Source organism: Cupressus sempervirens, chromosome 2 (genome assembly GCF_028749045.1).
Source record: "Cupressus sempervirens isolate cs-2001-9-10 chromosome 2, ASM2874904v1, whole genome shotgun sequence".
Classification (NCBI taxonomy): Eukaryota; Viridiplantae; Streptophyta; class Pinopsida; order Cupressales; family Cupressaceae; genus Cupressus; species Cupressus sempervirens.
In genome coordinates, this window is record NC_143119.1 from 579,923,474 (window position 1) to 579,937,898 (window position 14,425).

The following is a 14,425-nucleotide window of genomic DNA, read 5'->3' on the forward strand; positions in this document are numbered from 1 at the left end:
GGTATTACTGTTATTGTAATTGTTAGTTAGAAAGGAAAAAAAAAATTGTATTATACTGAATCACCTGTCTAACCCCCCACAACACCTCTCAATATGATCATGTGCTCGTTATGGTTATGCATTATTCACAAAGAATATATTGGACCATGCCTAGAAGCTTAAAAAAGCATAAGTATATTGGTTGTGCTTGTATTGATTGTCCCACTATTTACCTAAATTGTAGCAAAAATGCAAAACTAACAAAGAAAAAAAACTCAAGACGTGAAAAAGTGGGAAGATATTAATGTGGAAGGTTTAGCTCCAACTACTGTACCATCAAGGTGAATCCTCTTTTGAGTAAGCTCTATGGGAGTATGCTAGAGCATAGTAGAATCAGCAGTTGGGCAGAAGAGGAAAAAAGAGCAAAAAGGCAGGCAAGATTCAGACCAAAACACTCCACCATAGATGACTGCATTACCTTGTGATACCTCATCGAGAAAGTATGGGAGAAATAAGGAGATGAAGCTTTTTGTTGCTTTGTCGACTTCAAGAGAGCCTTCAATACTGTCCCCAAAGATAAACTATGGAGTAGAATGGAAGAACTGGAAGTGCCAAAAGAATATAGGGATGTTGTTTACAAGCTATATGAACAAGTTAAAGCAAAAATCGGAACTAAAGAGAACATGTCAGAGTGCTTCGGGAGTATCATTGGGGTCAAACAGGGATGCCCGCTCTCCCCTACCCTGTTTGGACTTTATATAGATAAGCTGGAGGAATGGATAAACAAGGCCAATGGGGAAGGTATCCAACTTGTTGGTTATGTGATTAGACTACTTCTTTATTCGGATGACCTCATCCTCATCGCTAAGACTGCCAGAGGCTTGAGGGAACATTTGAGTGAACTAGGGACCTTTTGCACGGAGGTAGGGATGGAAGTCAACACATCTAAGACCAAAATCATGATCTTCTCCTTGAATAAAAGACAGCAGCAACATGCATTCATATTTAAGGGTAACACATTAGAGATCGTGGAATAATACAAGTATTTAGGGATTGACTTGTTGGAAAACTTGCGGATCAAAAAGAATACAAGGGGGCTGGAAGGCCTCTTACCTCCTTCAGAACAAGTGCAAGAAAGCGGAGTTGTGGGATTGGAAGACTAGAAAAACCCTATTTGGGTTTTTGGTGATTTTGGTTGTCCTGTACAGGCTAAGTCACAGGATTCGGCAAATCCCAAGCATGAGATTCGGATTTTGCCGAATATTAATTTTTCCTAAAATATTTGATGAAAATCGTTAGTGTTCGCCAGCAAAAATTGGAGATTTTTTTTATTGCTGTAAATATTTAAAAACTACTACTGTAGGCATTTGGCAATATATTTTATAGGGTTTTGGAACCATTTTTTCGGCCCTGAAACACATAAAATTCTGAAAACAAAGGATTCAATAGAGGTTTCAATGAAGGTTTGTATAGTCCTGTAGCGGTGGAGTGTGCACATGCGAAATCTCTAGCTCCTGTAGACAAGTGTGCACAGGGTCTTGCAAACGACAATGATTTTCCTTACGCCTGCAATTTTCCGCTCCCGTGTCTGCGAAGTCCTCAAATGTCTCTCAACGTCATTGTCTTCCTTAAATTTATTTTAATGTAATAGTCTTTGTTAACTTTATTTAATAATGCTATGTAATATTAGGTTCGTTTCATTGTAATGTATAAATGAATTCTTTGTTATATTAAATTTAAGTACAAATGAAATAATATTCATGAATCTTAGGTTTATTTCTTTATAATGTAATAATACATATATTACATTATTCATTATAAATAAATTTTTGTTTTATTAAATTTGTTGATTATAAATGAAATGTTTAAAAAAATATATTATTTTTTAAGTAATATAATTGATTCTTTGAATTTTAAAATCTTTGACTAGTAGGTCATTAAATATATATTTAATCAGTCTATTAAATTAATGTAAAATAAAAAATTTGTTTTATACTTAATAAATATTAAATACTATGTTTTATACTTTATAAATGTGTCATCATGTTTTATAGTTTTAAAATCTTAGGCAATTTTAATTATTTTGATAATTTATAGGATATATTACATATATTTTTAAAAATAATTAAAAATATATAAGGCGAATTTAATTTGGTTTTTTTCTCGAATTTTTTCTCTTGCCGAACTCCATTCGAATTTTATAGTCGTCGAACTCGAATTCGAATTCGAACCTTGTGACTTAGTATACAGAAGTGAAATATGGGGGAGCAACGTATCAGACCATAAATGGCGACAAATAGAAAGAATTCAAAAACATTTCATTACCACCAACCTCAAAGTCAAGTCAAAGGTTCCCTGCAAGATTCTACTGGCTGAAGCAGGCATGTTCTCAATGGAGACCTATGCAGTTATTCGCTTGCTAGGCTATCTAAAAAAAGTAGAAAAGATGGATACGCACCATGGCCTAAGTTAGTGGTTGGGGAGGAGCTAGACCGCCGAAAGAAGACATGGAGGAAACAAAACAATAAATGGCTCAACAAATAGAACATTGATTATCAAGAGTGCCCTGAAACCAATACAGAGATAAAAAGTGAGTATTAGAAAAAGTTAGAACTGCCATGTGGACAAATCAGGTAGGTAGAAAAAAGGCTTACTATGTCAACGAATTTAACCACACTTGTGAGCACAGTGACAAAGTACCTAGGAGCCAACATTAGGGGAAAGGCAAGAATCTTGATCGCTCAATTGAGGTCCGGTTCACATAACTTGAGATGTGAAACCGGCAGATGGAAGATCCTTAAAGAAAGGTGGGAAGAGAGAATTTGTAGGTTTTGCAACAGGCGCATAGTGGAGATGGAATGGCACTATATCAAAGAGTGTACGGCATACGAAGACATCTGGGTCCAATTCATGGACATGATACAAGTGAACAATATAAAAGAGCTTTTTGAGAGGCCAAGACTTCACAAGGTGACCACCTTGCTAATGCAGCTCCACAAAAGAAGGGACAGCCTGGAGAAATCACAGCAGAATATTTAGTGGATCCCCTTTTGGTCCCATAGACCTTTGGTCTCGTGGACGTTAGTAAAATTCATTTCAATACTAGGGTGTTGCACTGTATTGTAATCTCACATCCGTAATTTTACAATTTACAAACTTTTTCCATAAAAGTTGAGATGTAACCAAATACAAAATCCACCTCAAAACTAACTTTGCACCAAAATAGATCATTACTATAAAAGTAAAATTAAGACACATAAAAATAAGTGAGAAGATATGTGAAATGAAATCCTCAACAAGGCATGTTGCATTGAAATGTGCTATCGGACAAATAATCCTTAAAGAAAGCTTTTTTTCCCAGCTTAATTGCAGATCTATGAGTCATTCCATGTGTATCTCCAAATATGACATGGATAGGCTACCACATATTTTCGACAACAGAACTTCACCACATAGTGTGAGGAAGAAAGAAAGCATTGTCTTAATGTTTGCGGATGTAAAATGGGTCAATTAAACTCAAAGGTACAACAGCATCTATCTAATGTGAAGCTCGAAAAAGATGCTACAAGCTTAAAGCTAAACTTTATAAACCAAAAAAAATGAAGATTATTATTGAAATATCTGAGGACAAACCTTGGGTACATAAAGTTTGCATTGTTGGCACCACACAGATACTCTTTTAGCATCTGAGGATGATACTCCAAAATCTGTCCAATTTGTGAGAGTAAAATAACCCCCACAACCGAAGAAACAAATTAAATTTTTGACAAGTATAGTGAGAACAAAAAATATTCAAAATAAAATTTCTTTTTCTATGTTATATTTACCTCTCGATAAATAAGCTCTCTTACATCATCCTTACTTAATCTCCTCCTTTCAAACTCAAATTCCATCTTTGAGATGGGCAAAGTAGAAGGTTCGCGCTCAACTTTTGCCAGACCTTTAAAATATGGATCAGCCAGTGCCTGAAGACCAGTTTTTACCCAAGTAAAAGTAAGTTGTATCATGTTTCCAGCATTTATGTTATAACTGAAGTTTGATTACAAGGCACAATCCAAGCACAAGAATGCTCTCAATATAATCTTTTTTAGAGAATTGTATTTCCTCACCTCCTCAGCTGTAGGTCGGTCTTTTGGATCAAACGCAAGTAACCGCTCAAGAAGGCGAAGAGCCAAGGGATCTGCATTTGGAAACTTCTGTGTTAAGGGGACTGGCTGCTTCTTCCGCATACTACTTAAGTACCTTCTAGCCTTCTCATTGCGAATCTGAAATTTTCACAAACTTAATTATTTGAAGAATTGTTTTTAAAAATCAATGTAAGAGCATCTGCAGTGTGGTATATGTGGTTGCTGGCAGCCAGAAGCAGAACATATACTATATATTGTAAAAATGCATATGTTGTTAAGACCTATGCAACCAAAACTTTATTTATGACTCCACTAATCACTAAAAATTTAGTGATGGCTCACACTAACAAGCCAAACCTCCATGAGGAATGCCTGATAATCCTTTTAGATAAATCCACAAATATGCTTGCTGGCTGCAAAGGCAATGGGCGAGATCAGAGAGCCAACCCTGGATATTGATTCTACTGAAGGAGTGCCAAGCAAATCAGTCATGAGATCTAGCTGATGCACCACATTCTTCCCAGGAAACAAAGGCTTTCCAGTCAGCATTTCAGCAAAGATGCATCCTATGCTCCAGATATCAATAGCTGGAGTGTACTGCAATATAAGAAAAAAAAGTCAAAAACTTATTAATGCACAATCATATTATTAATTTAAGCAATGAAATACTATTCGGGATAATTTTCAAGAAATAAAAATAGACAGCTACTTAAAATGCTCAACTATATTACGATGCTACTGTCTTTGTCAATGAAAGATAACGGCAATTATCTTATACAAGTTTCAAGAGAGCAAAGGACAATATAATATGCAAAATTCCATAGACACACATATAATTTTCAATAGAGCAATTTTGGCTAGAAATGACGATGAGGCTAGTATTCCCAAGAGAGCAAAGGAAATATTGGAAAGGGCATTTAAATGATGCCAGAGATATTGTTGACCCCCTTGAAGATATCTATATGCAAACGATTTTTCATTCAATGTTGCTTTATCACCATATAGGCAAGACATGGTAGAAAAAATTAATGAAGTTTCAAAGGAGTACAAAAGTCCTAGTTATGAGAAGGTGCATAAAACTTTATTGTTAAAGGATGTCAAACATATAGAAGCTCTATTAGCTCCCATTATGGCCTTACAAAAAGAAACAGGCATGTTTGTTATTTCCAATCTATGGAGGGATGCCAAAAATAGATCACTAATTAATGTGTCTGCAATGTGTCCTAAAGACACAATGTTTCTAAAAGTTGTGGAGGGTGAGGGGCAGGTGACGAATGCACAATTTATAGTTGACATCCTTCTACAATGTATTAAAGAAGTGGACCCTCGAAATGTTGTCCAAGTTATTCAGATGGATGGAAGAATGCAAAAACTAGACCATCAATTAACGCGATTGCAATGTGTCATTCATTTGATCAATGGACACATGATGGAATCCCAAATGGAGTAGGTTTTTTAGGTCTTTTTGCAGGAGACGAAATGAGATGCTTAGGGGGAGACATATATCTTCCTATATATTTTTTTCTTTATTTTATATATTAATATATTTATTTATTTTCATAATGTGAAAAATGAAAATTTTCACCATAGAAAACTAGAATGTTATATTGAAATTGTGCTCTTTATCAGCAAAAGGGAGCACTAAAAGTTGAGGATTGTGAGAAGGGGGTGAAGGATGCACAATTTATTGTTGGCATCCTAAACAATGCATTAAAAAAGTGGGCCCTCAAAATGTTGTCCATGATAAAGGACAATACAATGAATTGTAGAGAAGCTGATAAGTTAGTTGAGATGGTTTGAACATATATAATGGACACCCTGCATCTTGCATTCACTCAACCTCATACTCAGAAGTTGGGTATGAAAAATAGATTGGATCAAACAAGTCTATATTGAAGCTCTAGAGATCCAAATGTTCATAACAAACTACAATGTCACAAGCTATTTTCAGATCATTCTAGGGACTGGAGCTAAAGAGCAGTGCAAAGAATTGTAGAACAGTTGATATGTTACTTAAGACACAGTTTGAAAATATATATTTGACACCACGTGTCTTGCATTGACTCAACAAGAATCAGGTACAAAAATAGATTGGATCAAACAAGTCTACGCTGAGCTGTAGAAATCCAAATGTTCTACCACATGTCGCAAGCTATTATTAGACCATTCTGGGTACTGGAGCTACTGAAGGTAATCCAAATTTCAAACAATACAATTTTCTGATTTTATGTTAAAAGTCTATTTGCATTCTTTATTGTTTTTTATTATTTAATTTTTTACTTTCAAATATTTTGTTGAGACTAGATTTTCATTCAACACAGTTGTCTTCAGACAATCTGTAGAGGTGCAAGAGGCACTTTCTAGCATGGTCATTAGCCAAGCACAGGCCACATGCTTCTTTATCTTCAATTATTTATTTTTTTATTTTCAAATAGGTTGTTGAGATTACATTTACATCCAACACAATCATCTTGAAACCACTTGTGAAGGTGTGAGAGGCACTTTCAGGTATGGTCATTTCCCCATCATAGGCCATATAGAGACAATCCAACACTAAGAGGGCAGAAAATGTAAAGCAAAAGATTCTAGATTACACTTGTAGGGATCGTGTGGAATATCTTCTTAGACCAGCCCATCATGAGTATAATTCGCTTTACTAATAAGGACAAGCCATGCTTGGGGGAGCTTAATGAGTGAGAAGATAAAAAAAGGCCAAGATCATAATCAATGTCACAATATGTTGTCATTGATATCAACTTATTATTGTATGGCAAAAAGATGAATTGATGCACATGCAAATATGGAATCGGTATGATTAATATCAATGAAGCAGTCAAAAAATCCAATGTAGACGTGATCATAACATGAAACAGTCTGGATATATTGAAAGCATTGACTGCACCATATGTTTTGAAGTTGATGGTGATCATCCATATTTTGTGCAACTGTTATATCTTTTCTTTGATATGCATGAGATTGAGTTAGTAGCACATAGCAAAAGAAGGTTGTACCTCATCTTTTGAAGTTCATGATGAACTTCTTCAGGCTATGAATATTTTAAGATGTGCAATCATATAAGTTGGTTTTTTAACATTGCAAGAGTTGGTAGAATCTCATGAGCCTCATACTTCACAGGAATTTGGTTTGCTTTCCTTTTGCATGGCAAGATTTTTTTCTTGCAATTCAAAATTTCAGATTTTCAATCAATCGGCAGGCTACATTTGAAAGTTACATCTTCCATAGTAAAAGTATGACTAATTACAATACTGTACTATAGCAGTGTAAAGTGTCTCAGAAAACAATAAAGCACGCTCCACATTCCTCCAGACTGATTGATATGGCTATGCAGTTCCAAGGACATGATCGGTAAGGGCCAAGGTGTAATCTATGCAAGTTTCAGATGTTTTAGTGTATCCCAGTTCTGTCTTCAAAGATTTAGTGTGATACAATTAATCTGATATACTCGGCGTTCATTTGTACAAGTTGTTTCTATACTTGCACCAACACATAATTATCAGATACAGTAGAAGAGGTTTGTAGCAATACGTTGCAAGAAGGACAATGCTCATATCTTGATCTGCATGATGATCTTTGTCTCCCTCAGGTAACACAAGGGATACAAGCTGATGGTTTTGGTGATTGGTTGCAGGTTGGACCGACAAGACTTGATCCTTCACTCGTGATATGATCCTAATTATTTGCATTTGATCTGAAGCATGTTTTGGGAGATTTTTGTGCTCAGTTGAGCCTTGTGATGATCCACAACTTGTTATATTTCATAATATATATGTTTGAGGTCAACCAACAATGTATTCATGCTTTCATTAAAAAGCTATCATGGGGCCCACGTAATTGATGTTTTGAGAAGTTGCAAAGGATATATATAGAAGATCAAATCATTTGTAAAGTGATGTAGCAAGACATGTGAGAAAAAGGAACTGTATTATCTCTATATGGTGGATTTATTATGTAAAAGTTCGAAGTTCAGTTGTAAATCTCTGTATGGGCATGTACTACTATTTCAATTTGTGAGGCTGGATTTGGAGAGTAGATCCAAGCAGCTTTCTCAGTGTAGTTTTTCCTTGTTGGACTTTCCACATTAATTTGCTATCCTTGTGTGCAATAATGTTGTGCAAGTTTGTCTTTGTGATTTTCACCTTGACAAATCTGTTTTGAAGTTGCAAATTGAATTGACTGAACTTAAGACGATAATGATTCATCCCACCCCCATCCGCCACCCCACTCTTTTTGATATGTTCAACAAAAAAACCCTCTTCAAAGAGGTGCAGTCATTTTTTGTTGACCAATGGAACAAAATGAACACCACACTCCATCTTCTTGCCTTTGCATTAGCTCCCGAATATTATAGTAAAGAGATTCTTGCCATGCCAAAAAAAGTGCCACCATATCATGATGCAGAAGCCAAAGAAGGATTTAGGAAAGCTCGTACTGAACTCTTGCCTGATATTGATATGGAAGATGCAGTTACAACTGAATTTGCTGATATTGTAGCCTTTAGTTTTCAAAATCCTTTTGCTCTCCATGACAAGTATTAGAAGAATGCTTACTCTTGGTAGACCTCAATGGCCAAATATTGCTACTCCCCCAAGTTCTTGAGATCAAAATTTTATCACAAGTTTATGAATTTTTAGCCACTCACTAAAATTACTATTTTTAATTTTTAAGTTTGATTTATAAAATTGTTGATTTAAAAGCTCTAACAAGAGCTCCCTTTGCTTCAATAGGTTGCTAGTTCTTCAGCGGAATAGAATTGGAGTACACACCCCATCCACTCAATAAAGTGCAATTAATTGGTAGGAAGAAACGCACAGGAGCTAGTTTATGTGCATTCTCGCTTGTGCCTTCTTACTCATGAAAATGGTGAGTACAAGGGGCAACAAAGTTGTAGGAAGAAGAAATGGAGTATATTGACTTGGAAAGTTGCACAATCTTCAGTAATTGTGGAGAGCCAACTAGCCAGCATATTTTTAGTGCAAGTGGTAGTGGGGTTCCATCATCTAATGTTAATGTTGATGACAATCCTGGTCTTGATAATGACCCATACAATGACGAACAATGTATTATTGTATTATTTAAATGTTCAACAATGACTTCTATCATGACATTCAAAATTGGTCCTCCTGATTTTGAAAACTAAATTTAAATTAGTATGTTATGTTTCAAAATCTTAAAAAATGAATGGTTTTGTTTAGCATATGTATAGGTATATGGCATTTTAAACTCAATTCTGGTTTAGGCTATACATACTTACATTACATATACATGTACATATGTGTGTGTGTGCACGCGTACCCAACCCCACCATACTGGTGTATCACGCTCATGTACCCATACCCAATTTGGCAACTTAGCAGAAAAGCATACAAAGAGAAAGGTTGTGTCTATAACATGGAAAAAAGGATCTAGTTCTCTTACTTACCTTCATTAAGAATCATCACCTCTGCTTCAAATCATAGATCTATAGTGTTACAGAACCTAATTCATAAAGTTCTGTGTATCTTCAAAAAATAAAGACAGTCTCAACAATCAGGGAATATCTCAGAAGGAAAATGAAGACAAAGCCATCACCATAACATCATCCAACAATTTATAAGAACATATATCAATTCATGGCATCATCATTGAGCTTATTTTACAGTTTAATAGAATAATATCATCAGAATCGAAGTTGTGTCTAATAGCATAAAATTCCAGTTTACTCTCTACCGGCCAACCTGTATTTAATTTTCTATGGCTGTGCTGAACAACATGACATTGTTATTGGTTGACTAATGCTAAACACCATTTATACATCAAATAATGGCATTCTACAATCCCCTAGATTCAGGCAAACAAGGACAGAAAGAACAATTGATTAGTGAAGTGATAATAGTTGTGGCATTGACTAGATCTTATTTTAGCTTTCACTTTTCAGAAAAGCAGCATTTACATCCAGGAAAATAATCTCATTGATTACTTTTTTTAAATGAAACCTACTTATAACGGAAAAATAAGGTATCTTCTTTTGACTGGCTGAAAAAAGTTTTAACAAAAATATCAACTTTGAATGGCAGACTTTTTGCAGAAGCTGCTTTTTAGTTTGAATAGCATATCTGACAGTTCTTTAGGTTCTTTTAATCAATATGACAACCCTGAACTTTGTCCGACTAGATGATTGATTTTCATGTGAAAAAATTAAAAAAATTGATTGCAGCATTCAAGCAAATTGCCATTAATGCTATTAGTTGCTATCTCATTGATTACTTTTTTAAAATGAAACCTGCTTATAAGGGAAAAATAAGGTATCTTCTTTTGACTTGCTGAAAAAAGTTTGAACAAAAATAGCAACTTTGAATGGCAGACTTTCTGCATCAGCTGTCTTTTGGTTTGACTAGCATTTCTAATGGTTGTTTAGGTTCTTTTAATCAATATGACAACCCTGAACTTTGTTCGACTAGATATATAATTTTCATGTAAAAAATTGTGTGCAGCATTCAGGCAAATTGCCATTAATGCACTTAGTTGCTATCAGGAGCTTCATCCAAGGACCAATCACCAATGACAGTATTAAAACAGTACAATGTAACCTGCTCTGAGACTGAAAAGCAGGTTCCTATGTAGGAGATATTTTCAATGGCAAGTCAAATTATGATATTGCTATCAAGATTCGACTTTGTAGTTTTCAAATCAAACTCATTGACCCATGTTTCAGGAGTATTTGTTCACAAGAATATCTCTCATGAGAATGAATGGGACACTTAGCATTCATTGCATCTAGGTGATGCTCACAGTGGTGAAGCATCGGGCCTTCTCAGGAATAATAGGATAACTTACGTTAGTGCCCTGGTATTTGATGGTTTTCACAAGGGGAATCCTACCAACAACCTAATAACCATACCATATACCATAGGACTACTTATGCAGATACTAGTCTAAGGAATACATGTTATACATGTAAACTTTATCTGGACATGCATTGATTATATTTTCGTCCTATAAAACTGATTATATATTCTTCCTCTGAAATCCCAAAGCTTAGAGGATGAATAAGGGCAATAAATATGGTGGAATATATTGTAACTTGCTCCCAGTAGGAAAAGATATCATGCCTATTACCTTACCATTTGGACTTCTTCAATGTGCTTTTGCATGGAATGCAGCTAACAAGTAAAACTATAATATCATAAATGCACACCAGCTGGGGCAGGATAATGTAGCAAATTACTTGCTGCCTTTGATGAACCATAAAGATGAATTTGAAGTTCAGGTATTGTGGAGATGGGAGAACACAAAGCATATTGCATGCATTGATGGAGAAAGTATCTTGACCAAGATACAAAGATCCCCACATTACTCTTAACTAGATCACATTACCATGAATGATTTTAATCGCTTGCACTGAGACCTGTCAAAAAATATTTAAAAACCTTATTGAGATCAAATTCTACAGAAAACCTCAACCAATGGGAAGAATTCTTCCAAGGTAATGGAAGGCAAATTTTCAAGTTGGGGCACTAGCAAGCCTATCAAATTCTTCATGAACTTGTGAGTAGAAGGGAGGGTACCGAATCGAGATGCACAATAGGGCAAAGATGTAATAGGACAGTATTTTGATATATGCACATAACTAGCAGCATATATGGGTTGAGACTCAACAACTTCATTTACTTGATAAGTTCAAATAGATTTTAATTGTCACTGTCTAAAATTATCAATGTCTGCCCTCCTACTTGGTTAACTTAGTAATCAGAATTAAAAATATATTTTAAATGTCACCACTTCAAATGCTAAATGTTAGCCCTGCAAATAAGTTGACTTAATAATTTAAAAAGGATTTTTCATTCTGAATGTCACAGACTACAATTTTAAACATAAGCCCATATCATCTTTACCGAAATAACCTGTAGTCCAATTAATTAAAGCATATTTTAATTTACAATAATATCCTTATTAGCAGTACGAGTCCCTGATCATAAGAAGATGACATTTTTAGCAACAGATTCAACACTACTTGTACACTATAAAACCAGATGCATTGTGAAACTAAATATATTTATATCAATGAAATTGAAATAAATTAAGCACTACATAACAACATCAGCATAACACTAAATTTGAGCTCAAAAGGTTCTTTACTTGCCTGCTTTATAAACATAGCAAAATTATCCGTGCAATTATGAGTTCCATTGAATCCATACCTTTAACTACCTTGTCAGAGCCTAAATTTGAATTTTAAGAACATTACTCATAATCATTTATTTTCCCATCGCCACAAACCACAGCTTGTTCACACAACTGCCCCACTGTTAGTTTCACTCACAACAACATTCATATGTTCCATTTCAATTATCTTCTATATAGATTTCTAAGATTGAACTCGGCTTGAGATATTTTGGATGGGTAAAGTTAAAATAATGTCTGTTGATTACCATACATTACTGACAGTGTTTTCAACTATCCAAGACTATTATTTTGAAGTTTTCAACCATTCAATCCTATTGTTTCTATTACTGGATACTAGAACATGTTGAAGATTATGGCTGTGATAGAGATCTTCACCTCTGATATTGCTATATGTTAAAATTGAGATAATGCCTTTGCATTGTGTCAGCAATGAGAAAAGAGACTTATGATGATGTTTCCATCATATAAATTTGTGTAATCAAGTGAGCACGATGTGGCATTCAACGTGTGCTAAATGTTTCACCCAAAATATCTGACATTTTATTATGTGAAGGGACATGTGTTTGGAAGTATGAAGAGTCTAGCATCATATAAATTTGTATAATCAAGTGAGCACGATGTGGCATTCAAAGTGTACTAAATGTTTCACCTAAAATATCTGACATTTTATTATGTGAAGAGACATGTTCAGAAATATGAAGAGTCTAGCATTTGGAGATTGAAACGACCTTTGGTTATGATGTATATGAATATGTATACATACATACATACACACATATACATATACATACATAGATACATTCATATATATATACACACATACATATATACATATATACATATATGTATGTATGTATGTATGTGTGGGTGCGTGTATGTGTTTGTGTGTGAGATATGATTGTATCAAGTTGAAAGCATTGTACTTCGATATTTTTTTATCTTTATAAAAGAGATATTTTCTGGTGTGGCTGGGTTTTTCCCTCCAGTTGGAGGGTTTTCCCATGATAAATTGTTTTGTCTTTATGTGCCTTTTTTGTTCTTCTTTTCAATATTGTTGTTTATCTTTATTTATAGGCTAAACATTAACATGATGTCAGAGGGGGTTAGATGACAGAAAATAAGAGTGTTGAAAAGAGTAGCTGCATTGTAGATCAGTTTACCTATGATAATTGCTGTTGATTCTATCTCAGTCAAGTTGCCTCCAAATTTTGATATGCTTCTGCAAGTATAATCTCCTGGTTAGCATATTCATCTCTGGCATCCTTCATGACCTGCTGTCTTCCTTGTTTTTTGTTCATGTCTCTATGTTTTGTCCAGATATGCATCTGTTTGTTCGTCCCTCTCTTTGTCAGCTCTTCTATTTGTATTTCCCGCGGTTATGTCTTGATATCAAGTGTCAAGATGCTGTGATGTGGATATTTTCACTTGTCTTATTAATGACTTGGCAAAACACCTCAGCATTTTTCAGCAGCTCCTTAATAATTCTCTTGTTCCATCATGTGTCAATTGTTATTACTTTGTAAAGGTAGGGTGTTCATGTTTCTTATCCAACGCTGAAGTTATATTCTTTTGGTAGTGTCTATTTGGTATTCAAATATTTGGTGGTTGTGTCCAGAAAGCATTTCAAATTCTTATCGCACCATATGCTGAGTGAGACTTCAAAAGCTGGAGGCATGAAAATTAATGAAATCAATTTTGCTCAAAAGCAGGAGTTGAGTGATATCGTGGATAGACATACCATTTTGATCAAGAAGAGAAGTATCGATATTAAGGAGACTGTGATATTGCTATCAGGATTTAACTGTGTAGTTTTTGAGTCAAACTCATTCCTATCAGGATAATAAGGAGACTGTATTGATATTTTCTGTGTGATATTCTTCAGATGATTGGTTTTTGTTTTCTGCATTCAGATATATACGAGTGACAGTATATGATTATTCCAGGTTATCTGTTATTCTTCAGAACATCTATCATATATCCTTCAAACTCAGTGTGATTGTGCATACTCCAGCATGTTTAAATGATTCATGTCCAGCTTGTAAAGACTATATATTGTGAGTATATTTAAAGTATTTGTGTTGAAAACAATTGATCAATTGTATATTGTATTTGATGTTACACAAAATATCATATCT

At 34.6% G+C, this 14,425-nt stretch overlaps 1 protein-coding gene across 1 annotated transcript in view; it reads right to left on the bottom strand.

Annotated features, from left to right (window-relative positions):
• Positions 1-14,425, bottom strand: part of LOC149574753 (mitogen-activated protein kinase 9-like) — a 60,410-nt gene that overhangs the window by 13,941 nt on the left and 32,044 nt on the right. The window contains exons 5-8 of the mRNA XM_089814570.1: positions 4,554-4,703; positions 4,089-4,244; positions 3,807-3,944; positions 3,613-3,686 (exon numbers count right to left, since the gene is read on the bottom strand). Of these exons, the coding sequence (XP_089670696.1) occupies positions 3,613-3,686; positions 3,807-3,944; positions 4,089-4,244; positions 4,554-4,703 (518 nt within the window). The remainder of the gene's footprint in view (positions 1-3,612; positions 3,687-3,806; positions 3,945-4,088; positions 4,245-4,553; positions 4,704-14,425) is intronic.